We start from the raw sequence: 25,091 nt of genomic DNA on the forward strand, positions 1-25,091 counted from the left end.
CTCAGTCAACCAAATCATGTGCAAAAGAATCATTTTCATGGAAGAAATATTTCCGTTTCCACTTGAGATATACAGACTTTTCAAAGAAGTAGTGAGGAGTTCAGTTTCGTTAAAAAAAAAAAAATTTAGGCTTAAATTTTGTTTAAAAAAATTATTTATATCTAAAAAATTTATCAATTAATGAGTTCAATTTAAACTCGATTTAAATCATTTTGGATCCAACTTAGATTTGAAAAATCAAAATCCAGACACAAACAGGGCCACACGCAAAATACTCGAATCACACACACTATTATCACACACATTTAGCTGTAATAATGTCCCAAGTGTGAGACTGAGCATTAGATCTCACCATGTTTTTCTGTGTACAACTCGAGTTCGAGTCTTCCCACCTCATAGATTAAGATATCAAGAAAAAATAATAATATCCCATGTGTAACGGATGGTAATGTTAGGGAAATTAAGAAAAGAAATTATAATATCTTTTTAGATGATATCAAATGTGTCAAATAATTTTTTTAAATGAAATAATTTATTTTGTGCATTACAACTTTGGTTCAGTTTGGATAAATACTTATAAAACGTTTTTATAAAAATGTTTTTACAAAAAAATTATAAAATATTTTAAAAATTGTTTTAAGATTAAAAAATGTGTTTGAACAAATATTCTATAAAAACGTTTTACACTTTAAAAGTAATATCCCATGTTTAGAAAATTTTATATCGTTAGTTAACCAACGCACATCTTATAATTTTTAAAAATTTATAAATTGATGCTCATAATCTGAAAGTAACCTTTTTTGGTAATGGCAATCAAAGTCATCAATCAAGCCAAAGAAATAATAATTGCAATTTCTTCTCCACTTATAACAAAAAGGCCATTCAAACTTGAACTTGTCGCAAGAATCTTTAAAAGGCTTCAATCTTCTTTCCTAAGGTAATTAAAAAAATGTCATTTTAAAATCATGTGGCTTCATAATTTCTTTCTTATATACGATTTATATCTTTTTTTGGCTCAACAATCTTCTTTCCGCTCACTAAATTAATTTTCGTCATTTAAGAAATACTTTGCTCAAAGTCAGATCCATTGGTATGTTCAATACCTATTGAACCCATGGAATAGTACCCTAAAAACGAGAATCATCTTGGCATACAACTGTTCATCAGTTATGTCTATCTTTGTGCTCGCTAATAAAGTGATTTATTGGATATGATGAAATATATCAAAATTTCATATCTAATAAGCAAGTATCACTTCATTGATAAACTCATTAATAAGCACGGTTGATATACGCCATATCTAAACTATATATATATATATATATAATATTAAATGTGAGAACCTTAGAGTAACTATCTTAAATATTTAATTTCATAATTATCTTTTTATCCAACTAAAACTTCAGTTTTAAATCGAACAACTCTTCTAAATTGAAAATATTTTCGTATTAATTGTTTAGTATTATTTGATCAAATTAAAAATAATAATAACACGTGTGCATCTTTACTTATATATATATAAAATATCTAAACAAGATCTCCCAAAAAAATTAAAAAATAAAAACAAGACAAGGGAAAAGAGAGAAAGAGAGAGCCCAGCACGCATCCACGAATACAACTGCCGACGACTCAAATTGTGTAAGTGTGGGCATAGGCAAAGTTCGACACCCATTGTTCTCACCATCCTCCGTCGCCCCTCTACGGAGGTGATCCGCCCCGATTCATCAATTTAAGCCCGCCTGATTACGTATTTATGGGTTCATCGTTATCCAATTTAACCGAAAACGGGTCGGGTAACGGGGTTCCGGGTCTTGGGGACATACCGGAGAGCTGCGTGGCGTGCGTGTTCCTCTATCTTACGCCGCCGGAGATATGCAACTTGGCTCGGCTAAACCGCGCCTTCCGCGGTGCTGCATCATCCGACGCCGTTTGGGAGTCGAAGTTACCTTCCAATTACCACGACCTCCTTCACCTCTTATCCAATCCACAAGTCTATCAAACGCTCTCGAAAAAGGACATTTTTGCCCTCCTTTTCCGCCCCCTGCCCTTCGACGACGGGCACAAGGCACGCCACTTGATTTCCTCAGTATTCTGTGATTTTGACTGACGTCTGTGATCTCGGGAAAACGATGTCGTGGTGATTTGGTTTCAGTTTGATTACGCTGGAGTCAGAAATTAGTTTACTTGCAGCTACTTGATTTGTAAAACTGGTTTGGACTGCCATTTTTCATTGGTTTATCAATAATTCCGTTGGTTTGACAAATTTTGTTGCTGGGGAGTTATCATTTAAAGATATTGGCTTATTTTTTCAATTGGGATCAAGGATGTCTAGCTATTTTGTTTGATAATGCGGAGAAATTTGTTGTTGATGGATGAGGATTGAGCTATGTTTGATGTTTCCTACGTGTTTATTTTATGATTTTCTGGTATTGGTGATCATATGGGTATTTCAGTTCCAACACTTCAGTATAAGTTTATTTGAAACAGAAATAGTATATAGGTTCCACATATACTTCATCCGACAGTATTAGTTTTTATCGAGTTATAACTACTTTATTATGTTTTTTTAATTTGGGTTTTGACTCTAGTATTTGTAGTATACTTATATTCACGCGGGGAACTACAGGTAGCATGGGTGGACAGAGTTACTGGGAGAGTTAGTTTGTCTATATCGGCCAAGGCTATGGCAATTACAGGTATTGAGGACCGGAGATATTGGAGTTGGGTTCCAACTGAAGAATCTAGGTTAGTATCTGATGATTTTTGTTGCATGCTATCGAATACTCTCTACTTCTGGATATGATGTTGCTATTCGATGACATGAATTCGGTACTGGTTTCAGATATTCGAATATTATTGTTTCCATGAACTCTTGTTTAATATCGATGCACTTGAACTCAAATTTGTGTCAGTGTTCTGTCTTTCAATGATGAGTTGTCGTGGGTGTGGATAAGTGCCACAAAACTTTCTAGGAAACAAATTTTCAAGAACTTGAGTTTACTTTGATATATACACGAGTCTCAGATGTTGAATCTAGAAATCAAGTTTTTCAAATAGGGAGGTAAAACCAGAAGAGCATAATCTTGTTGCTGATCCAAGTTGTGAAAAGTATAAATACTATTGTTGGGTCATCTCTCTGTAGTTCAAAGTTTTAGGACGGTCAAGATTCACGGGTTAAAACCTTTGGTACTCAAAACCCTATAGATTTCATTAAGCTTGTCTTGGGTGATCTTTGTTTTTTGGTGTCCGACAGAGACCAATGTTCCCGTATATGCCTTGTATAGTAATAGTTATCGCAGATTACAAGATTGCTGGATTGTACATGACGGGGTGTGTTTAAGTATAAATGCATTCTTGAGCCATTTCCTATGAACTCGACCCTTTTGGTAAAAATTGTTCACAAGTTAATTTAGTGGGATTTGTGAATGTTGTTTGATCAAAAAATGTTGCTCATTCACTATCAATGATTACATGTTGCTACAGGGAATTCTGTCTTCACTGTCATCATCATTCTTGTTTAGTCTGCTTTAGATGTTCATTATATTTGTCAGAAGCATGGGGCATGAAAAATGTCCCGTGCTTCAGCTTGAGTGATGCTTTTAGTGTTCAAATTTAAATCGATGTGATTCAGAGTTGCTCTATCATATTGTTGGAGCCAAACCAATTTGGCTCTAAGACTTGGTGTACTCAAGTGCTCTTTGCTGTAACTTTTTGCTTACCAATGATCGTAGAAACACAAGTAAATCAATTGTTGAAAGCAAAATTCGCTCTCTTTGCTTGACAACACATAATAAAAATTCCCAGAACAGAGACAGTTTAATACATTGTCTAGTTAAAGTAATTGGTCCGGAAAAAACCTTTATAACTTAAACATATCCATGCAAATTCCTTTCTGCTAATCTTTTGTAAAGGTTATTTTCTATTAAATTTTTCTTGTTACAATTGTTATTACACCCCAATGTTGCCTACCTTTACCAAAACTTGTAATATCCCATTTTGAAAATTTGTTTTCTCATTCTGAATTGCAACAGATGTGCTTCATGATAAACATTTTTGTCCCAAACTAACTGTACTACCTTATTGTAACCACCTTACTCTTATACTAGAATGGAACTGATTATAAATTTAATACCTACTCTTTCTTGTGCTCCTCATTTCTCGCAGATTTAATGTCATGGCCTATTTGCAGCAAATATGGTGGTTTGAAGTAGATGGGATGGTAAAATTCCCTTTTCCACCAGATATATACACTTTGTCTTTTAGAATTCACGTTGGAAGGTTCTCCAAAAGGCTTGGACGCCGTGTTTCCTATTTTGATCAAACTCATGGTTGGGATATCAAACCTGTGCGTTTTGAATTGACTACTTCAGATGGGCAGCAAGCATCGAGCGAATCCTTTTTAGATGATACAGGGAATGATGACCCTTCTGGAAATCATAAACGCGGTTCTTGGATAGAATATAAGGTAGGTGAATTTATAGTCGGCGAATCAGATCCCCCGACGGAAGTTAAATTCTCAATGAAACAGATTGATTGCACCCATTCCAAAGGTGGACTTTGTGTTGATTCCGTATTGATAATTCCCAGCGAGTTGAAAGGGCGAAGGAAAACAGGCCTTTTGAAGTAAAAGCTACTACGCATGTATGTATTCCGTAGTTATGTGGTGGTTTTTTTTTTCGGATTTGTCGTAGGTGTTAGCTTCTGAAAATCATTCAAACTTGGAGGATGTTATCTAAATCTTTTTGCTAGGTATGTGTCCTCTGTTGTAATTTTTGTGCTTTGTAATTGATGCAGTTTTGTTCACTTTTGTTTGTACCTAAGATTAGGTCCTGAACTTCCTTTTTGTGCTTTGTAATATGACCGAATTTTACTTCTTTTTCTTTTTCCCCAAAATTAGCATTAAATTGTCAAAAAGTGTCTAAATTGATCAATTTCTGTTTGTTTTGGGGGTAGAGAGATGATTAAAAAAAGTAAAAGATAACCTTAAATTTGGGCCAAAAATTGTATTTTATTTTGAATGTTCTGGTCCTGAAATGTTCTTGATAAATTACGTAACATTAACTCATTAAGGAATAAGCCTCGATTTGATCCTTCGGCCCATTGCATACAGGTCTACCTATCTAATTTTGGGCGCCCTCTAACACTTCAGCCCAACTACATTTGCTTCAAATAAGTCATCCAGTGGACTTGGTCCTAATTTGGGCAATTCTCCTAAAGCAGCGTGAATTCGACGTAAATTTTGGAAATTCGAGGGAAGAAATTTGACCTCGAGTAAATCATCTAGAAAAAAATTCGATCATGTTCGAGTTCGACTCGAATACGAATAAAATATTTTTCAAGTCGACTCAAAAAATTTATAAATCGACTCGATTTGTTTACACTTCTGTTTACAACCATGCAGAAACACTCGCGCTTAGTTATCTAATATTTGTAAAATATTGATAATTGAGAGGATGATTGCACAAAAGTTGAATACGCAAACCCATGACAACAACCTTCCCCAAGTGGCATTTAATTAGTGACTAGTCGTGATGCATTTATTTCACGTGTAACTCAATTAAATATATAACAAACATGAAACAATTGATATTTTAAAAATTAAAATCATGCTATTACTAAAGCCGTCTGTATTTTAGTCAATAAAAAATTAAAATACAAAAGTGTATTACTAATAGTTGAAAATTTAAACTTTAATTCAGGAAATAAACTTTTTAGTAAAATTCAATTAATGATGTTAGTCTACAATTGACGTTTAAGATAATGACATCAAAAGATTTGAAGTCACATATTTCTATAATGATATGATATTGTCCATTTTGAACCTAAATCTCATTGATTTGATTTTGGTTTAACCAAAAGGTCTTCATATCAATATATATATATATCTTCCAACTTATATTAACATATGGTTTTTATCTTGATCTTCCAATGTGAGAATGCACTACCCTCAAATGAAGTTCCACAATTATTTTCATGGTCCAAACCTTCTCTCAAATCTCTCCGTCCTTCAATCGAGGTCACTGTCACTCCTCTTCATTGCATTGGAGCACACACCTTACATGTAATACCGAGAGCATCACCCATCTCGAGAACGAATTACGGAGAGTCCTCACCTCATTCGTTTCAGTATATGAGGATTCATCCACATGGCTCTGATATCACGTGTTTTCTCATGAAAATCATACATCTCCACAATAGTATGATATTGTCCACTTTGAACCTAAACTTTCACGAATTTGCTTTTTGTTTTTATCCAATATCTTCTAACTCATATTAACTCCAATCCTTCTCTTGATCTTCCAATACGAAATTTTGATTGCATTCCCAACACTCGACAACGGTAACTTTTAATACCAAGGTCTTATACGAACGAATGGAAATATCACACCTTTTTTTCCCACATTTTCCCCAACCTCATGTTTTATAAATGATACTTGGATTTCATGAGGGTGTAAATTGCCGACTATATTCAGCTATTTAAATCGTTAATAAAAATTACTTCGACTTCTCGTGTAAAAATTTGCAAGTACCTAAATCATTGCTAAATTGATATAAAGCAAAAAGAATAAAATAAAGCTTGAGAACAACCTACTGTAATTGATATACTTGGTGTCAGCGCTGGTTAACACCAAATAACAATTACAGACTCTTTTCTAAGATATTCACCAACAAATGGATTCAATGTGACAACTCACATAATCTTTTTATTGAATAAAAAATGGTTATGTCGCGCGGTGTTAGCGCTAGCTAACACTCACCATATCCAAACCATTTTAGGCACAAAAGGGAATATACCAAGGGATTTGGTCAATTAGGCATTGGCCTAACACCCCTAGTAATATGTTTACTTCACAAACACAAGCTTTCTTGATCTTAATGTCATTGGCATCTTCGAATACTGTACTTTTCCCAGATGAAATCACTGGCTGCTGCAGAAATCCAAGAACCCCATGAATTCATGGTTGTGTATCATCTTGATGCTTTTATCTATACCAACGATACCTGCAAGAAACGAGAAAAGATCGAGAAAAACAAACATTTTTGTCAAGAAAATTTCTTTTGAGTTTAAATGACAGCAGGATGAGATTTTGACATGGAGGATGTCTTATCCTTCAATTAAACATTTCTGTATGTTAATAAATTTTGTTATTTCATTAAGATAACGAGATGACAATGAATCTTGTCGTTACCCATTGTGAGAGCACTGGCAAAAATGACACTGGCAAGAATGAATACAATGATTGAAGCTCTCCCTAAAATTGTAGTCATCTTTCTTATGAAAAATTGACCCCAGAAGCCAGCCAAGATTGACACAAACATTAGGTATAAACCTGCACAACAAACATTCTTGGTTTTAAAATCAAATATATGATTCTTCGAGTTTTCTGATAAATACAAAATAATTGTGATAATCAAAAATTCAAAATCATATTCATACCATATGGAATGGGAAACCTTCTGAGGAGATAGAACTCCACAACAGATAAAGATGATGAAAATGTCATCACAAATGTTGCTGTTGCGCTAGCCACCTGAAATGACAAAAAATTATGATCTTTTACCAGTTCAGATGGGCATTTGAACTAAAGACGATTCACTCTTACAAGTTAAGACATTGCCAAAGAAATTATACGACGAGGGGTCCAAGAAAGCCATTGGCTAGAATCGAAAGCTTGGATTCAAGAAAGGTAGTCGTAGCATAAGAGTTGGGATCACATATTCAAAAACTATATCTGATAGAAGAGACACTACTCAAATATTTTCCACCATAGCAGCCCAAATGACGATCATTGTGAAATGTGGCAGTGACATAGGATAGTGAGAGATAATTATTACTTCCCAAATAACCTTGCTCGATAGCCCTGAAAACAGCCATACCTGTGGGATTACTCCAATCTCTAGCAGAAGAGGACCAAGAATGAAACCGCCACCAGATCCTAATAAGCCGCCAACGGTACCACCTAATATGCCACAAAGTGCACAAAATGCAAGATTTGTAGCTGTCCAGTCTATCGCGGCCTCACATATAAGTTCCGAATTTCCAGCTATTCTCCTTTTCTTGCTCTCCTTGTACAGTTTAGAACATTCATATCCGAATACAGCAAGAGACACGGGAAACTGAAGACAAAATAGAGAATTAACTCTTGAGACAGATGGCTCAAACACGTAAATGGATTAAATTTACCCCAAGAAATCTTAATGTACCTGTAACAAGTTGAGCACCCAATACAATGTACTGCAAGCTTTCGTATTGTTCTGCTGACCAATAAATCATATCAACATATATCACTAAAAACTAAGTTGCTACACATACAGAAAGGAATATTCTAGATGGCATGTGTACATATATATATGTTTGCTTGCCTTGATCACTTGAAGAAACAAGAAGCAAATCCACACAAGAAGTAGCACGAAAATTCTTTTGAAATTAAGGTTATCCCTCATAGTTTGCTGAAACATAGCAAGTAACAAATCAACCTCAATGTCTTGGATAGCTACTGCTGAAATAGACGAGAGATATTGAAATGAAGTTTACTTACCGCAGCCGTTTTTTCCTCTCTAGGAATCAATGGTTCATGAGTGTCGATTAGCACTGATCAAAGAGGCGAAACAGGGAATGAAAAGATCAGCTCTATTCTGGAAATTTATAACAGAAAACATAATTCTTACATATGATTAGCTACTTACACTCGCCACGAGAATTCACAAAAGTTTGTTTATCTTTCATTGCTTTCTGCAATTAGAATGTTTTGGAACATATTAAAATCAATCAAATTGATTACAAAATAGGTCTACAGACACCATTCGTAAGAGCATTAGAGCAACCAACCTTAAGAGTGGTTTCATCCTTCCACATCTCAATTGCTCTGAGAAAGGACTTAGAAGAAGTCCCTGTAAATAACACATCAAAAATATAACGAATCTAAGATTTATTGCATAGGATGAGTACAGATAGTAATGAATCTCCCACTCAAAACAAAAAAATCACTCACTAATCTGCATTCTTGATCACTATATAGGATGAAATCTAAAAGAATGATGCGAAGTAATGCTTGCCACTACATACCCAAGAACAAGATTATGATCAACACAGTGATGAGCCAATAGGGGAAAAAAACACTCAGAGATACCCCAATTGTGATTCCGAGCATAAGCATGGGCTGGAATAAGAGGGCCAAATCATAGTCAATTATTGGCACTTCCCTGCACGGATGAGGGACCCTTAAATTGTACCAAACTGAAGATGCTGACGCCCCCATTATCATGCCTGCACCACAGATCAGTTCAAAACCGACCATCTTTAGGTACAGATTCTTGGCCATACACTTTCGAAAAAAAGAAAAAAAACACAAATCTTATAATGTAATAACATTTCTCCATTCAAAATCTTGAATCAACAAGTAGAAATGTTCAAGAGCAGCTGTTTAATAACGTTCTTACACTTGGAGATAGCAGCAGCAGACTTGGTATCAAAGCCAACAATCAAAGTTAGCATAGGGACAAAAATGCCACCGCCTCCAACACCGCCCACTGTTCCACACGCAGAGCCCAAGAAGCCTATCACCGTAGCCAGCACAATTTCCCAACTAAACTTCAATTCCTGCCGCAAACCAACAAATCCAGTTCCCGAAAAAATCCCATCTTTAGCCGTAGAACAACAAAATCTCGTTTTCAACCAAAAAAAAAAAAAATTCAACACAAACTCATCCGCGCGCGCGCGCGCGCGCATCTCTTCAGCGCGGGGTAGAGCAGTTTGGTACCTCGCAAGGCTCATAACCTTGAGGTCACGGGTTCAAACTCGTTTTCAACAACAACAAAAAAAAAAAAAAATCAACGCAAACTTATCCGCGCGCGCACGCATGCAAAATACAAAACGAGAATCCATATACTCACCGGCCAAACTTTATCTACAGATCCATCTTTTCTGGACAAAACATTGGAATTAGAAGCAGGAAGAAGAAATGGGTCTTCATTATCTCCGCCATTGGAGTAATTGCCGACGAAATGTACAGAGATAACAGCCAAAGAAAAGCCTGTCAACAAGTACACAGCCAACCCTTTCGCGGCCATGCCCTTTCACCTTCACCCTCACCCTCACCCTCACCCGGAAATCAAACAAGACAGCGTAGCAATTTACAGTACGCTTAAACACTGCGATTCAAACGATAAATATTATCAAAAAGAAAAGAATCCCCCGAGACATGTGACGTGGGTAACGGCACCTGTCATGTAGATGTTACAGGTCACAGAAAGGTGGCCGCAGTCTCCCAATAGGACAGAAAAGGCCAAGCTTGAGGTTATCAGTCGTGAACGTGGCAATATTTAATTGGTCATGATTTTTAAAAAAAACATATTTTTCGAATAGAACAAATTTAATTAAATAAAGATTTAATCGTAAAATAATAATAATTATTACGTAATTACAATATATATTTTTGGATTGTGTTTGGTTGGTTGGATGTAATCAAATCCATAAAATGTTTTGATTATAATTTAATGTATGAATTATTTATCACAACTAAGTTAAATCATGAATCCGTAATTATCATATTATCTTTATATATTTATTTACTTGTTTTTATTAATTATTAAAAATGATACAAATATTATTCATTATTTTATTTCATATTAAATCAAATATATTATTATTTGTTCAATATTATTTTTCGTTACAATTATTTTAATAATCATAATATTATTTATTTATTTATGCAATCCCTACAAATCTTATACGTACAACTAAACAAGCCTTGTTTATAATAGCCAAACATTAAAAATATGACATTCATTTTTAAAATATTTAATTTTCGCAATTTTGGTATAATCGTAATACTGATACGGTATTTGGCTTAATACTAATCTGTTACTGATGTGACAGTCATTTTTACGCGTGAACGCTCACAGTGATAAAATTTATAACAGACAGACATTAAAATATATTACTGAGACCCAACTTTAAATACAACGATGACAAAAAAACAAACAAACAAACAAAACTGTGAAAATAAGATGAAATTAGCATTCTCAAACCTATGTTTGGTTTACTCATCTTCGTGCTAAATTACGAATATATAAGAGACTGTCTTTTTCCCAACTTCATGTGAATATTCATTCCCGTTTGGTTTACTCATCTTCATGATCCAGATATTTTTATTTTTATTATTCCACAAATATAATATTATCGACTTTAATACTAAATTCTAATACATTTGTTTTTTGACTTTACTCAAAGACGTCGAACCAAATTTCAATGTGAGATTTTGATCGTATTATCAATATATACCTACTCCTCCATTTTTATTTTAATTAAATATTTTAAAAACAAATCTTTATCATTTTTTACTAATATTAGTCATACTAAATTAACAAAATAAGATAAATAATATTAATTATAATAAAAAAATGTGTAATGATATTTGTACTCCATTTTATGTTATTTATACTTCACTTAATGTATAACATTTATTCACATGTAGAGTACAAATAATAAAAAAAAAAGTGTAAATAACAACTCCTTAAAGAAATATATAACATTAATTAAAATAAAAAATAATGTTAGTACTTATTAATCAATAATAGACATAATTTATTATCAACAACAATAATAAAATCAATATTAATATCATTATTAAATTTAAAAGAAAAATTTTATTAAAATTATAAATTGAAAAAATAATAATAACTATTTAATAATAAAAAATATCGTTACCAGTGATTAATAATAAAAATTTCTGTTTTTAGTCAAGATAAAAATGTAAATTATATTTAGATATCGAATTCAAAAACTTTTAACCAACTCGAAAAATAGGTGTCAAACGAAGTTATTAGTCACCGACATTAATAACATTTTTTGAATAAACGTTATCTTAAAGTTTAAATTAATATTAAACGTCACTTACTAAAGACCACTATATTAAATGACATTTATTTCAAGTAAAAACTTGCGAATTAATGTAAAAATTTTAATAATTCATATGTTATTTTGAAAAAAAATTTCTTTAAAATGTCGTTAAAAAATGAGGTATGATTAGAGTTATTCACTCGATTTCTCCAAATGAAATTTGACTAAGGTCATTGTCACACGACAAAAACTTGTGTGAGACGGTCTCGCAGGTCGTATTTTGTGAGACATATGTCTTATTTGGGTCATTCATGAAAAATATTAGTTTTATGCTAATAGTATTACTTTTTATTGTGAATATCGTTAGAATTGATCCGTCTCACAGATAAAGATTCGTGAGACCGTCTCACAAGAAATATGTTCTTGTCACACATGTATTTGAATACACTCATATCTATTTGAGGGAATTATTTTTAAAAAATAAAATTTGGCTAAAATCATTATCTCAAATTTAAAAAGGTAAATCTGATATTATTACAAATCTGTATTTATTAGACATATTAAATTGATTTATAATTATAATAAAATAAAAATATTTTTAATATAATTAAATCGATTTGCCTTAAAAATTGGTGTGTCGGGGTGGGGCCTGGGGGTTTGGAAAAAGTTAAAGGTGCAGCCGTACAGGGACAAATCACGAGCGCGAGAAAGAAGCAAACAAAGACAGCAGGACGATAATGATTGCACATAAGAAACCTACATACGTTTCAAGTATCTTAGTCAATCAAATACACACAAAAATAGTAATTTTTAAATACTAATTTATAATTTGAGTCAAACGGGTAGGGGTGTCAAAATGCGACACGACTCTTCAACCCGACACGACTCAACACGAAAAAAATCAGGTTCGGGTTGAGGTTTTTCGGGTTCGGTGGGTTCGGGTTAGTACTAGGTTAGACGGGTTTAGGGTTGGGTCGCGGATTGACCCGAAAACTTTTTTTTTGAAAATATTACCTATATTTTTATATATTGTATGTTTGAACAAAATTTATTGTATATTTTTATAATAAATTTTCATCATTTAATATTTATTTGTATTTTTTTTATTTTTTTAACAATTGTTTATTTAATTTAGTAAATATACTTTTAATTTTCTACCATTAAACTTTCAAATTTAAATCGAAAATTTTGTTATTATGTGTTTAAATTAAAATATTACTATTATTTTTTGTTTTTCAAATTTTTTTCATTAATTTTTTTAAAAAAAATTAAAAAAAATTCTGGTTAGACGGGTTCGTGTTCGGGTTGGGGGTTTTCGGGTTAGGTTCGGGTTGGGGAAAAAAATAAAAAAATTTCGCGGGTTGACCCGAAACCCGACCCGATTGACACCCCTACAAACGAGTTAAACTTGTCAATTCGAGCGGGTCAGATGGGTTTGATCGGGTTGAGCATTAGTATTATTAAAAAATTGTTCAACCCGAAACCACCCGAACTCGAGTTAACCCGAAATCTCTCAACCCGGAACCGAACCCGATCAACTTGATTAACCCGATCTTGAATTTTTTTAAATTTTTTTAAAGAAAATTAAATAAAATTAAAAAAAAATAGTTTAAACACGTAATAACAAAATTTCCATCGTATATATGATTTAAATTTGAAAATCTAATTGTAGAAAATTAAAGTATATTTATTAAATCAAATTAACAATTATTTTAAAAAATAAAAAATGTTCAAAATAAATATTAAATCATGAAAATTTATGATATAAATATACAATAAATATTTTTTCAGACATACAATATACAAAAATATAGTCATTATTTATTAATTATATAATTTTTTAAAAAAAATTAAAATCTGGGTTGATCTGAACCCAACCTAACCCGATCATTTTTTACGGGTCAGCTATCGGGTCCAACCATATCTGACTCGAACCCGAAAATCCCAAACCCAAACCTGATTTTATTTTTGTTGAAACGTGTCGGGTTGATGGGTCGTTTCTGATTTTGACACCCCTAAAACGATTCGTGGATTTTTTTAAAAAAAAAATTGGAAATTTCTAATTAAAATAATTAAATCCCCTTAAATTATGTAATGGATTTAAAATTTTAAACGATAGAAAATTTATAATATTATCAAGTTGTGAACCAAATATACAAGAGTGAAATTATCGAATTACCTTTTGATGATTTCGCCAAACTTTGAAGTTATGTCATTTCTTATAAATCAATAATTAAAAAAAAAAAATTGGCAAAATGATATGGACCGTTGTATCTTTCTCAACATGGCTCCCCCTCTTTCATGAATCTAATAATTTTTTTTAAAAAAATAAAATTATTAGATGGAAGAATGAATTTATGAGAGGATATGGATAAATTTCAAACGATTAAATTGGTGGGTAGATTTGAAATTGAAGAAAAAAAATAAAAATATACTTGAATATCACAAACGATTAAAGATCATCAATTCTTTGTCAAATTGATAAAAATGGATTTGAGATATATGAAATCGAATTCACTTAAATCTTTCCGTCCAAGATGGATTTGAATATAGATTTGAATTTCAATTATAATTTTAGCATTAATAATAAAATAGTAAATCAAATTTTAAAATTATACTTTATTATTAACACATTAATTACACAAAATTAAAATGAATTTATCTAAAACAACAAAAATATATTTAAAATTTATGAATTTGAAATCTATCGACCCAAATGCAACCTTATATCACGATTGGATGGAATGATTTGATTTGAGATAAATTTAAATATGACATATTTTGTTAATTATTATTTATTTTTTAGTCACTTGGTTATTCCTCCAAATCCACGAGACTTCTGAAATTATTTCATTACATGCAGGCGTATGCACCCAAAGATAAAATTATACATCAACTTATAATGTGAAAAAACTGGATTAATCGAAACTTTTTGTGAGGCCCGTTATCTTGATAATGATCAATTAGCATTCACTCCTAATTATTCAATAATAAAAAGTAAAAAAATGAGTTAAAAATCTATGTATGATCCTATAAAAATTTTAACATGATCTTCCTGTAAACAAGACATACCAGAAAATCAAATACTCAAAATAAACAACACATGTCATCAATAAACACAACTAACATAAACAAGTTCCGGCTAGACACGATAATGACATATACAAACAAAAATATATTATATAGTAGACAAGGTTCGATAATAATATAATACAATTCTTCAAATATATACATATTATATTTGGGAGATGACAACACTACTCAATAATACAACTGAACCTACTCTTAATGAGCTCTGGTGTTTCCTGATACTTCCTCTCAAGTACTTGAGATCGAACATGTCCAAACACAAAATACATGACAATCCCCTCTCGGGGGATCAGAAACCCAAGTACGAGACATCAAGAAATCACGATATATGACATAGAAATATAATGATGTCATGCATGAATGCAATGAATAAATAGGTGCAAGATATCATGATATCAAGAGTAGAATGATTGATATCAACAATATTGTATAATATGCTCAATCTGGTCCACGGCTCAGCGGACAGTGCCGGATATATGGCGCCACCAACTACCTAAGGCGGACCGAATCAAGATAATCAAACATCTCCATGACACAATATCATATCATAAATAACGGATTTAAAGCGAAATATAACCGGATCTCAATAACAGATATGTTCAATATGATATATTCAGTGATATTGATGTATCTAAGTAAAATAAAAATGTTTGTAGATAAAAAAAATATTTTATTTTCGTTTGCATATCAATTACTCACTGATAACATGTAAGTCAACATATAACATGATACAATCAACAAATAACAAAATATATTTATTATATACAAGATTATTTGTAATAAATATTTCATAATCTTCTATATATCATTAAATCATCAAATTATTACATTATTAGTCAACGATAAATTATAAGTTCATCGGGTTTAATCGATGAGAACCTACAACATTAACCCAACAATTAATCAATATTGGTGCAACATTTGAGCTAAAATTTAATCAAACTCGAATGAGTGAAACTCTTCACCGAGGTAGCCCGCTGCTTGGACAATAAGGACTGTAAATCGAGTTTTCACAATTGTGAAACTCCAAGCGAAGACAATCTGGGTGCGGTGCAATCTCGGTACTGACAGGCGGTGGACGGCAACAGAGACAAGAATTCAAAAAAATTGGCTCAAAGTTTAATGTTTCCGACGAGAAAATCCCACGGTAACAAGGGAGGAATAACGGTGGAGCTCCAACGCGAAACAGGGGTAGATGGTGACTAGCTCAAGTAGCGCGATTTTGTTGCAATATTGACACCAACAGAAAGCTTAGGTCGAACGATTTCCAACCATATATTTATTTTAATTTTTCGACAATCAACAACAACGAACGAGGCTGTCAAAAGAGGGAAAGAGTTTGTGGAAGTGAAGAGAGAAATCAACCAATGGAACAGGAGGCAAAAGAAAGTAGAATGTGAGAGAAAATAACTATTAAGTATATGTTTGTGTCCTACCATTTGTAACATGGAAGTAATGGAATTATTAAACAATATTAGAAAGAAAAGAGCACGAGATTAAAAACTCCAATGTCACAATATAACATCAAGATTCAGCTTTTCATCTTCGTTTTATATATATGCACATACCTAGGGATGACAATGGGACGGGACGGGGCGGGGGCGGGTTTGCCATCCCCATCCCCGTCCCTTAATTATTTCCCCGCTTTCATCCCCGCACCCATCCTCGAATCTATCTAATCGGGGAATCCCCGTCCCCGAACCCGCGGGGATAAAATCCCCGTCCCCTTCCCCATACCCGTTTGAAATACCCGAATTTTTAAAATNTCCGAATCCGCCCCGTTTCGGGTTGGAAAATTGCCATCCCTACACATACCAAAGTTTACATCCCCCGACCTACATAAATTATTAACATTAATAAAATATACACATACATATAATATATATTATTAAGACACGTGGCGTTTCACCAACGATTCAGTCGTATGTGTGCGACACCTTCCGTACCTACCGGACCCACGTCGTTGAACGTCTGACCCGCCATTTGGTCCGCTTCTTTCTCAGGTTCACCTTCAATTCGCATCTCCTCCATTTTTCTTCTTGCGTCTTCCTTTGTTGCATCGTATGACTCCTACATTGCGACAGCTTGAGAAACTAATCCATAATAGTTTGGCAAAATATTGAACTGGGAATCAAAATTGAGGATAAAACCAAATCTTTTATCATCTTAATTTGTATTAAGAAAATTACATATGCTCCTTTTCATTATTCAAGAAAAATAGAACAAATATATAGTACAAAGAATTACAACCAGCAGTATTCTGCAAGACTGGACTCATAATCTGCTAACCTTGGCTGCTTCGGTAGTGTCCACCCCCTTCTGTCTAGCAGCTTCTTCAGTTTCTTCCGCCGCTTGCTTCGTCTCCTCTTTCTTCCCTATTAAATACTCCCTAGCTCGCCAAGCAGCATTCGCTGCTGAGTCCTTCAATTCGGTGATCTTTCCCACAGTTGTATCCTTCCCTTCTTTGGCCTTTTCAGCAGTGTAGTCCTTGTACTCACCGGCCTTGTCTATAGTTGCATCCTTGGCTTCACCAACTTTCTGCATCGTCGTATCCTTCGCTTGTTGCACTTTTTCAAAAACATAATCTTTGTACTCCCCCGCCTGTTGCATAGTCGAGTCCCTAGTCCCCTTGGCTTTTTCAGCTGACGAGTCCCTGGTCTCTCTGGCCCTATCAGCCGCAACCTCTGCTTTCTCAACCGTGTAATCTTTACACTCGCCGATTTTGCTAGCCACAGTATCTTTCGTTTGTTTGGCCTTCTCTGCAGCAGAATCCCTGGTTTCTTTAGCCTTCTCCGCCGCCTCATCAGGTTTTTGGGATGCGGAATCCTTAATATCTTTAGCTTTCTCCGCCGTATGATTCTTATACTCCTCCGCCTTCTGGGCGGCGGAATCCTTTGTCTCCTTGTCCCTCTCTTCCGCCACCGTCGCACTTTCACGGGTACTTTCGACAGCTTCTTGAGACTTACCCAGCACTGCTTCCTTCGCGTATACTACTGTTTCCTGTACTGTACCGATCATGCTCCCGATAATCCCGGGAGACCTCTCTTCTCGCTTCCCACCTGTTTGATCAATGTGCCGCGGCTCTTCTACCATTTTAGAATCTGTTTCTCTCCCCCTTCCCCTGTTCGCTTCACTCAACTCCTCCGCCGCCGTTTTCGCAGCTTCTTCGGCCCTCTCGTCCCTGGCTTCTTGCCTCGATGCCATTCTATCAGCCGTCAAACAAATACACACTTGAAACAGATGTAACGATCGAATATTGCTGTATACTCGCAGAAATCTTCCGTAGTGTCAATGGGTTTTAACGAACAAGCGGGAGGAATATATGCTGGCCAACCAATTTCTATAAAAATTCCTGAAAAATTAAGATTTTTTAGAGACTGACAGGTAGAAATACTGCATGCAAAGTTGGACTCCACCGCCGTGCCATCACTGCCACAGTGCCATGTGGCGTGACTATGTTGCGAGACTAGGATGATCGGGATGAAATGTAGAAGTTTCGAGCACCGGTAATACTTATACGTTTGTGGACTTTATCCTCCTACGTAGGGATGAGCGTTGATCGGGTCGGTCTGGTTTTTCTCTATAATGGTTCGATTTTTCGGTTTTCGGTTTTCGGTTTTGAATATATTTGGTCCAAAAACAATCCATTTTATTAGGTTCGGTCCGGTTTTTTTGTAATACGGTTCGGTTTATATGGTCGGTTATATACGGTTTTATAATATTTTGTTAAGAAATAAAATTATACATCACTTGATGCTTGATGGATGCAACACATATAAAAAAAACAATGACAGTAGATGAGTAGAACATGTATGATTACAATATACTTATGACAACAATATAAGTTTCAATAACAATTTGAAATACAATTTCAAACAGCAGCTCTTCAATAAAATGATACACAGTCATTAAATTCCAACTCTAAGACTCCAAAATGCACATAGATTTTGCGTATCAAATCTCAATACATTTAACAATATGAGCTTCAATAACATTTTGAACTTCCAATTGTCAAACTCCAAAATCCTGTTTTGCAAAATTAGAAACGAAAATGACATTAAATTCATCACAATGGTGATTATGAATCACAATCTTGAAGCATAACTTAAATATATATAAACTTACTGAAACTAACAAAGATCTTTCCCAATTATTAGCATATTATACAAAAAGTCATGCAGTTAAATATAATATGGCTGGTTCGGTTATTTCGATTTTCTGGTGATCAAAACCGTAAACCGAACCGAAAAACCGAAGTTTTTTAATTTTGAAACCATAACCGGCCGAAAACCGAACCATTTAAACCGAATTTTTCGGTCCGATCGGTTATTTCGGTTTTAACCAAACTATGCCCACCCCTACCTCACCGCGCCTCTAGTGGCGAGTTAGACCACGTTTATTCAAATATATCATACAAAAATGGAAATAATTTTTAAAAGTAAACAGAATATCGTATATATACCTATTTTAAAAATTAGGGAAAATTTTAATTATGATATAAATATCTTTTTGAAAGATTTTGATTGTTAAATCATAAAATTAATATAATATTGAGTAGTATTTAGCTTATTTATCTCATTTTAAAATTGAATAAAAATAATGAAAATAATATAATTGAGTAGTATTTTGCTTATTTATCTGATTTTAAAATTGAATAGAAATAAGAAATTCATATTAATAAATGTTTAATTGGAAAGATCTTAATACATAATAAAAGATGATAAGTTTCACAAATTTTTTTTTCAAAGATAAAAGAAGCTTATACGAGAAGTTGTAGTTTATAAATTATACCGAAATACTACAACATGTTTTTTTTATCATCAAAATCAATATTGTTAGCATTCTGAAACTCAATAATTATTATTATTTTACCTAATAATATAATATTAGTTTTTTAAAAATTATTTAAGTAATAAAAAGTAATAATATTTATCAAATATAAATTTTTTTTTTGAAGGAATTTATCAAATATAAATTTATATATATAAAAAAAAATCCAAAGGGGGATGGGAAGTTAATGTATCCAATACAATTTATGGAGGCCCACCGATAACGTAAAAGGCTGGAGATTAGACTTAGAAAGTTGAACATACCCCCACGACATTTCATTTGAGTTAGTAATTTGTTTTCGAACACCATACACAATATTACACATATTTTGATGTATCAATCCATCAAAAATTTATACAAATATTTAACAGTGAAACATACTTTTTTTACACTGTCTGCTGTGATTCTTGGACTGGTAAGTAAAACAACTTTGTCATGAATCCTCGATCCCATGAAGCCTAATATTAAGCCTTCTTAGCCAAATCGAATGAAGTGTCATATGGAACACATCGTACCTCTTCGGATGCAAATTCACCTCAAAATGTCGTCTTGCCAGCACACCCCGTCTCTGCAGTCTGATGTATTGTCTCGTAGAGATCCCAGTCAAAATTTGTTTAAGATTAGGGATCTCTGTAACCGAAATTTCGACAGAAAACGACTTCCAGTTCAAGACATCGCTAAAAGGGGGAATGTAGTTATCTTTGATGAGCACGGGTACGCAACCGGTGTAAAGGGCTTCGACCATTCTTGGGCTTGCGACTTCATACCCGCTCGGGCAAATGCAATACCTGCTTTTCCTCATCATGGCTAAGTAAGAGACATCCTTCGGGAGGTACTTGTGAACTTGCACGTCTTGATCTTTGTTTTCCCAATGTTGGAGAAGAATCGGCCTAATGGGACCATGAAGTCCACCGGCAAAGAAAACAAGGATCGGTCGTTTCGAGGGGGATGGACCACCGATCAAGCCATTGGTATGACGACCAGGTAGATTTATCTCTGGTATGGAGACGTCTTTCGAGGGTTGAAATCCTTCTGACATGTTTGCATTGCATAATGCTCTAATTGAGTTGTTAAATAGCCAGGGAACCGATTTAGAAAGCTCGGGCCCCTACGATGAAAACATACCAATAAACAAAAAACATTCTCGAACCCATAGGCAGAGACCTAAACAATAGTTTAATACTTTCAACAAAAATCACAATATCAAGAACATGATACAGCAAGGGAAATGGATATTGCAAGAAAGCGTAAACGCAGAAAACCGGACGATAGATAAGAATGAAGATGTATTTACCCAATCGTGGCAAGCCAGCATGAAATGATCGGCTCCAAGGCTTCGATTCCAATATGGATATTTCTTAGAGACAAGATAGACATAGTCTTTCACGGTCTGTTTCATTGGCAACCAATGATCTTTTGGAGATTTATTATATATGAAGTGGACTATGGATGCCACGCTGAACGGGAGGAAGAAAACATGCGCATTTTCAGGTTCCCTTGTCCGAAATTTTGTAGTTTCCATCTTATATATGAAGTTTCCCTCCATGGAATAAATGCTACCACAAGGACCATTGTGGAAAATAGGTTGCTCTCCTTCTCCATAGACATACACTTTGAACTGCTTTTCCATCTCCAAATAGCTCCTAATGTGCCAAATGAAGGTTACACATGGATGAAGAATTTTTTTGGTCATCGATTAACATGATTAGTCGAACCTTGCTATATGCACAACGAATAAGTAAAACAAGATCAAAATATCACACACAACGCCATGCTCGAGAGGACTCGATCGAAAAAACTGAACCTAGTTACTCAAAGTAACAAAAGTTTCATAAATTCCTCGACAGTACATGTGACGGTAGTATTTAAGGTCGATTCTGAGATCATTAGTCATATCGTTGAACCCATTGAATAAAGTATTAATTCTTTCATGCATATATTTACAAAATTACATCTAATGATTTGCTACGCCTTAATTTCAATTCGATTGCGGACGGGGTTTGGTAACACCATGTAAAGTAACTAACAACCGCAACATACCGATGAAAAGCCACGGGATTCCAATAGATTGGACCGTTTGGGATATAATCTGTGTCATATGTTCCATTCCCATTATTCGCCTCTCGAATTGAGGCTCTAGCTCGTTGGAGTCGGGCTTCAAGAGTTTCTAAACTGCTGAACTTTCTTTCGATTATGGGATTCAATGAAAGGATAAGAGTCTCATTTGATGAAGGAATACCATAAGATCTATTTTTAGAGATTATAGAATTCTCTACCACCTCCTCTACCTGTTCACACAAGAATATATATATTATAAGACCAAAAATCACTCATTAATATCAAGATTTGAAGTCAAATTTAAATTTTTTTCATCTTAACAAATATAAATAGATTCTTTTCTTAAAAGTGCAAGAAATGTAATAATTGAACAAACGGAATAAAATAAAGTTGTAGAAAATAATTACCAACAATTCAAAGAAAGCAATTAATACTATATTTAGGGACCAGAAAATAACAGAGTCTGAAATGGTTGAGGTAAGCTATCATATGTGTTTAACATCATCACATGGAGTTTTTCCAGAATCATGTTATTTGTCAGATAATTAGAGTATGGAGAAACTTTCTAAAAAAAATAAAAATAAGAGTAGAGGGAAATAGGCTTCTTTTTTCAAAATTTTAATTCGCAAAATTAAATATTAATCAAATCAAATATTAAATAAGTATATACATAATATATTGATTTTCATAAATTTTTTTATACTAAAATTCCACAGATTTGGACCAAAACTCATCCTGATCCTGAGGAAAAAATGATTATTAAATTTAAATTACGCACTCTATTATTTTGGAATCAAGGATTTAAATTTTAAGATAGTTATGCATGTTAAAAATTATATTATATTAAAATCAAATTCTCTTTAAAATATTAATAGAAAAAGTTCTCACATGTGTCATCCTTGTAGCTACAACGGCAAGCGGCGGTGCCGCGGAGCGGTTGAGATTGTAGTCCGCCGAAAGTGCCTTCTCTTTTTCTCCCCCATCCGCCACCGTCCTCCACAACTCAAAAGCCGCGCCGCCGTCTCCCGGCGGTGGAGTCCTTTGCTTAACACTCCCCGCTCCATGATTAATATAAACAGGAAAAAGAGAACTCCGTACCCAAGGATGATTGTAGCTGGAAGACTGCGAACCCATCAAACCCACCACCCCGAAAACCACCATTAACGGAAGCAAAAAACACAGAAGCCTCGTCGAAGACGACGATGTTTTCCACCATGAACACACTCTCCTCTTACACCCTCCCTCCATTATGAATCCACAAAAACCCACCTAGAAACCCTGCTTAGAAACCAAATCAAATCTCCATAATTCATAAACCCACACGATGCAATTTTCTTGATTACCCGAATCACTTTTCATGCAGCCAGCCCATTAACTCTCTCTGTCTAATTATACAATCCTCAGCATCTTCAATGATGATCCTCTCTTTAATTCTTCCTCCCCCTGTGACGTTTGAGCTACATATACGTACAAAACCCCGATTTGTACGTATATGCGTGTTATTGTGTAATTTTAGGCGTTATTTTTTCCTCTCTTGGAAAAGTGACGAACACAATTGGCGAGAGATGGTTAGAGCACCGAACACGCTAATTCGCCAAGCGTCGGATGGTCTCTGTCTCAGTATCAGAGTTCTTCATGCAAAATTACGCACTTTTTAAATTTTCTGTTCCCCGTTCTTCCCCTCATTAATCTCCGTAGACCAAACTTAATTATATATAAAGATTTTCTCCTTAAATCGGACACCAATCGCGGAATGAGAAATTTACACCAATCGCGGAAGATAGGGTGCCACGTCTTTCCTAGGAGAATTTTTCACCACGTGGCAAGCACATGTCGCGAGTATACTAGAGAAGGAGCGTGGGGTGGTACGGAGATCGGAATCGGTATTCAATTCTACAAATATGGTGATCAGCATCTTGAATTTGGAATTTACCTTTTTTCGCGATAATTATTTCATTATATATATATACACACACACACATACACACACAATATTCATTATGTAGTATGAATTAATTGTGATGTGCTGATCTGTCTACACTATCGATTTGTTTGACAAAATTTGATTTTTTTAACGAACTTAGAAAAATTTTGATGGCCCATTTCAAAATCTGTAATCTTTTCAGCCTGCTATATTATCAAAATCAATAGTTCATCGAGGTTGTTACAAGTTGATAACGTAAGTGAATATTTGATTAATGATTAAGAGTTTAATTTATTTATCAATATTTTTTTAACAAGTTGTTTCACAAAATTTGTTCATTGAGTTTTTTTTTACTTGAATAGCATAGTTCGATGAATATTGCGTTAATTCAATGTGCATCGAATGGTAACACTTTGATTTCATCGTCATTTTAACTAATCAATCTAGATAAAATTTGAATCATATTTTGATCACCATAACACGGGATAAAAGTATACATAAATTGATGTAATTTAATCTAAATATCCACACACACACAAAAATTAAAATTATATTATAAATAAAAATATTCGATTTGCTTTTAAAAATTATATAAATAATATCTTAACAATAAATTAGGATGAATCAATTTTTTCTTAACTAACTATAACCTTTTTTAAAATAACTTATTAGAAAGAATTTTTCTATAATAAAAAAATTGCATTTTTGGTCATTTATTCTAATAACCTTGCGGTTTTAGTAATCTACGTTATCAAACCAATTGGAAGAGCCAGTTATATCAGAGGCTCACTTTTTTACGTCATGATAAATAATAAATTAGAAAATTAAAGACATAAACAACTGTACAAAAAATTCAGTTTATTAATTAGCAAAAGATAGAAGTTGTTATGATTTTAAATTAAATACAAATTTTAAAATTATATCTATCGAATTACCATATATCAGATCAGATATAACAACAAACTGTACTGTACCTTCTTTAAATGTTTTTTTTTTTTATATTTTTCAACGATCGAGCATATATATGAAATTAAAGAAACAAGTAATTTTAAAGTCTACGATTAAGTTTGGAGATAAATGAAAGATAAATAGTAATTATATTCTATCTGTATATCTCTACGATTTGATCTTGCATGAGGTTACATTTGGGGAGTTGGATTTGAATTAGAAATCGTACTTTCATATATAATCTTGAAGATATCATTGTTACGCAAACACATAGAATTCAAGATTTAGAATTATCCCAATTTATCTCATCGAGAATTTGAATAAAATTTGTTGGCCTATAAATACACACATACCAAATGATCATTTCTCAGTGTTTTTTTTAAGGTTCCATCTGATTAG

General features: G+C 33.6%; 4 protein-coding genes across 4 annotated transcripts; 1 reads left to right on the forward strand and 3 right to left on the reverse strand.

Moving 5' to 3' along the window:
- The first annotated feature begins 1,552 nt into the window (after window positions 1–1,552).
- Window positions 1,553–4,844, forward strand: LOC140991539 (F-box protein PP2-A15-like). The gene is made up of 3 exons (XM_073461540.1): window positions 1,553–2,065; window positions 2,627–2,745; window positions 4,165–4,844. The coding sequence occupies exons 1-3, from the start codon at window positions 1,754–1,756 to the stop codon at window positions 4,625–4,627; spliced, it is 894 nt and encodes a 297-aa protein (XP_073317641.1). The 5' UTR covers window positions 1,553–1,753; the 3' UTR covers window positions 4,628–4,844.
- Window positions 4,845–6,552: 1,708 nt separating this feature from the next.
- LOC140956366 (sulfite exporter TauE/SafE family protein 4-like) lies at window positions 6,553–10,190 on the reverse strand. The gene is made up of 12 exons (XM_073413086.1): window positions 9,895–10,190; window positions 9,442–9,601; window positions 9,068–9,268; window positions 8,831–8,892; window positions 8,689–8,734; window positions 8,541–8,593; window positions 8,365–8,451; window positions 8,206–8,256; window positions 7,879–8,118; window positions 7,439–7,532; window positions 7,191–7,331; window positions 6,553–7,002 (listed from the first exon to the last, which is right to left on the reverse strand). Exons 1-12 carry the CDS (start codon window positions 10,069–10,071, stop codon window positions 6,920–6,922), a joined length of 1,395 nt encoding a protein of 464 aa, XP_073269187.1. The 5' UTR covers window positions 10,072–10,190; the 3' UTR covers window positions 6,553–6,919.
- A 6,647-nt stretch (window positions 10,191–16,837) lies between these two features.
- Window positions 16,838–18,376, reverse strand: LOC140991315 (uncharacterized). Its single transcript, XM_073461228.1, has 2 exons — window positions 17,222–18,376; window positions 16,838–17,002 (listed from the first exon to the last, which is right to left on the reverse strand). The coding sequence occupies exons 1-2, from the start codon at window positions 18,134–18,136 to the stop codon at window positions 16,838–16,840; spliced, it is 1,080 nt and encodes a 359-aa protein (XP_073317329.1). The 5' UTR covers window positions 18,137–18,376.
- A 1,647-nt stretch (window positions 18,377–20,023) lies between these two features.
- Window positions 20,024–23,469, reverse strand: LOC140991842 (probable glycosyltransferase At5g03795). The gene is made up of 4 exons (XM_073462001.1): window positions 22,709–23,469; window positions 21,803–22,050; window positions 21,057–21,405; window positions 20,024–20,870 (listed from the first exon to the last, which is right to left on the reverse strand). Exons 1-4 carry the CDS (start codon window positions 23,066–23,068, stop codon window positions 20,196–20,198), a joined length of 1,632 nt encoding a protein of 543 aa, XP_073318102.1. The 5' UTR covers window positions 23,069–23,469; the 3' UTR covers window positions 20,024–20,195.
- Window positions 23,470–25,091: the final 1,622 nt, after the last annotated feature.

The sequence above is a fragment of the Primulina huaijiensis genome, chromosome 13 (genome assembly GCF_012295235.1).
Source record: "Primulina huaijiensis isolate GDHJ02 chromosome 13, ASM1229523v2, whole genome shotgun sequence".
Lineage (NCBI taxonomy): Eukaryota > Viridiplantae > Streptophyta > Magnoliopsida > Lamiales > Gesneriaceae > Primulina > Primulina huaijiensis.

Bases quoted from the DNA above. Each gene is read 5' to 3' on its own strand.
- LOC140956366 (XM_073413086.1), bottom strand. From the start codon at position 10,071: ATGGCCGCGAAAGGGTTGGCTGTGTACTTGTTGACAGGCTTTTCTTTG. The intron at 8,893-9,067 runs GTATGTAGTGGC...TGTTATTTACAG, and splicing joins GATCATAATCTTGTTCTTGG to GGACTTCTTCTAAGTCCTTT. The intron at 7,533-7,878 runs GTATGGCTGTTT...TTGTCATTTCAG, and splicing joins AGATTGGAGTAATCCCACAG to GTGGCTAGCGCAACAGCAAC.
- LOC140991842 (XM_073462001.1), bottom strand. From the start codon at position 23,068: ATGGAGGGAGGGTGTAAGAGGAGAGTGTGTTCATGGTGGAAAACATCG. The intron at 21,406-21,802 runs GTATGTTGCGGT...TTGGCACATTAG, and splicing joins AATCCCGTGGCTTTTCATCG to GAGCTATTTGGAGATGGAAA. The intron at 20,871-21,056 runs GTAAATACATCT...TTTTCATCGTAG, and splicing joins TGCTGGCTTGCCACGATTGG to GGGCCCGAGCTTTCTAAATC.
- LOC140991539 (XM_073461540.1), top strand. From the start codon at position 1,754: ATGGGTTCATCGTTATCCAATTTAACCGAAAACGGGTCGGGTAACGGG. The intron at 2,066-2,626 runs GCACGCCACTTG...GGGGAACTACAG, and splicing joins CCTTCGACGACGGGCACAAG to GTAGCATGGGTGGACAGAGT. The intron at 2,746-4,164 runs GTTAGTATCTGA...CATTTCTCGCAG, and splicing joins GTTCCAACTGAAGAATCTAG to ATTTAATGTCATGGCCTATT.
- LOC140991315 (XM_073461228.1), bottom strand. From the start codon at position 18,136: ATGGCATCGAGGCAAGAAGCCAGGGACGAGAGGGCCGAAGAAGCTGCG. The intron at 17,003-17,221 runs GTTAGCAGATTA...GTCGCAATGTAG, and splicing joins ACACTACCGAAGCAGCCAAG to GAGTCATACGATGCAACAAA.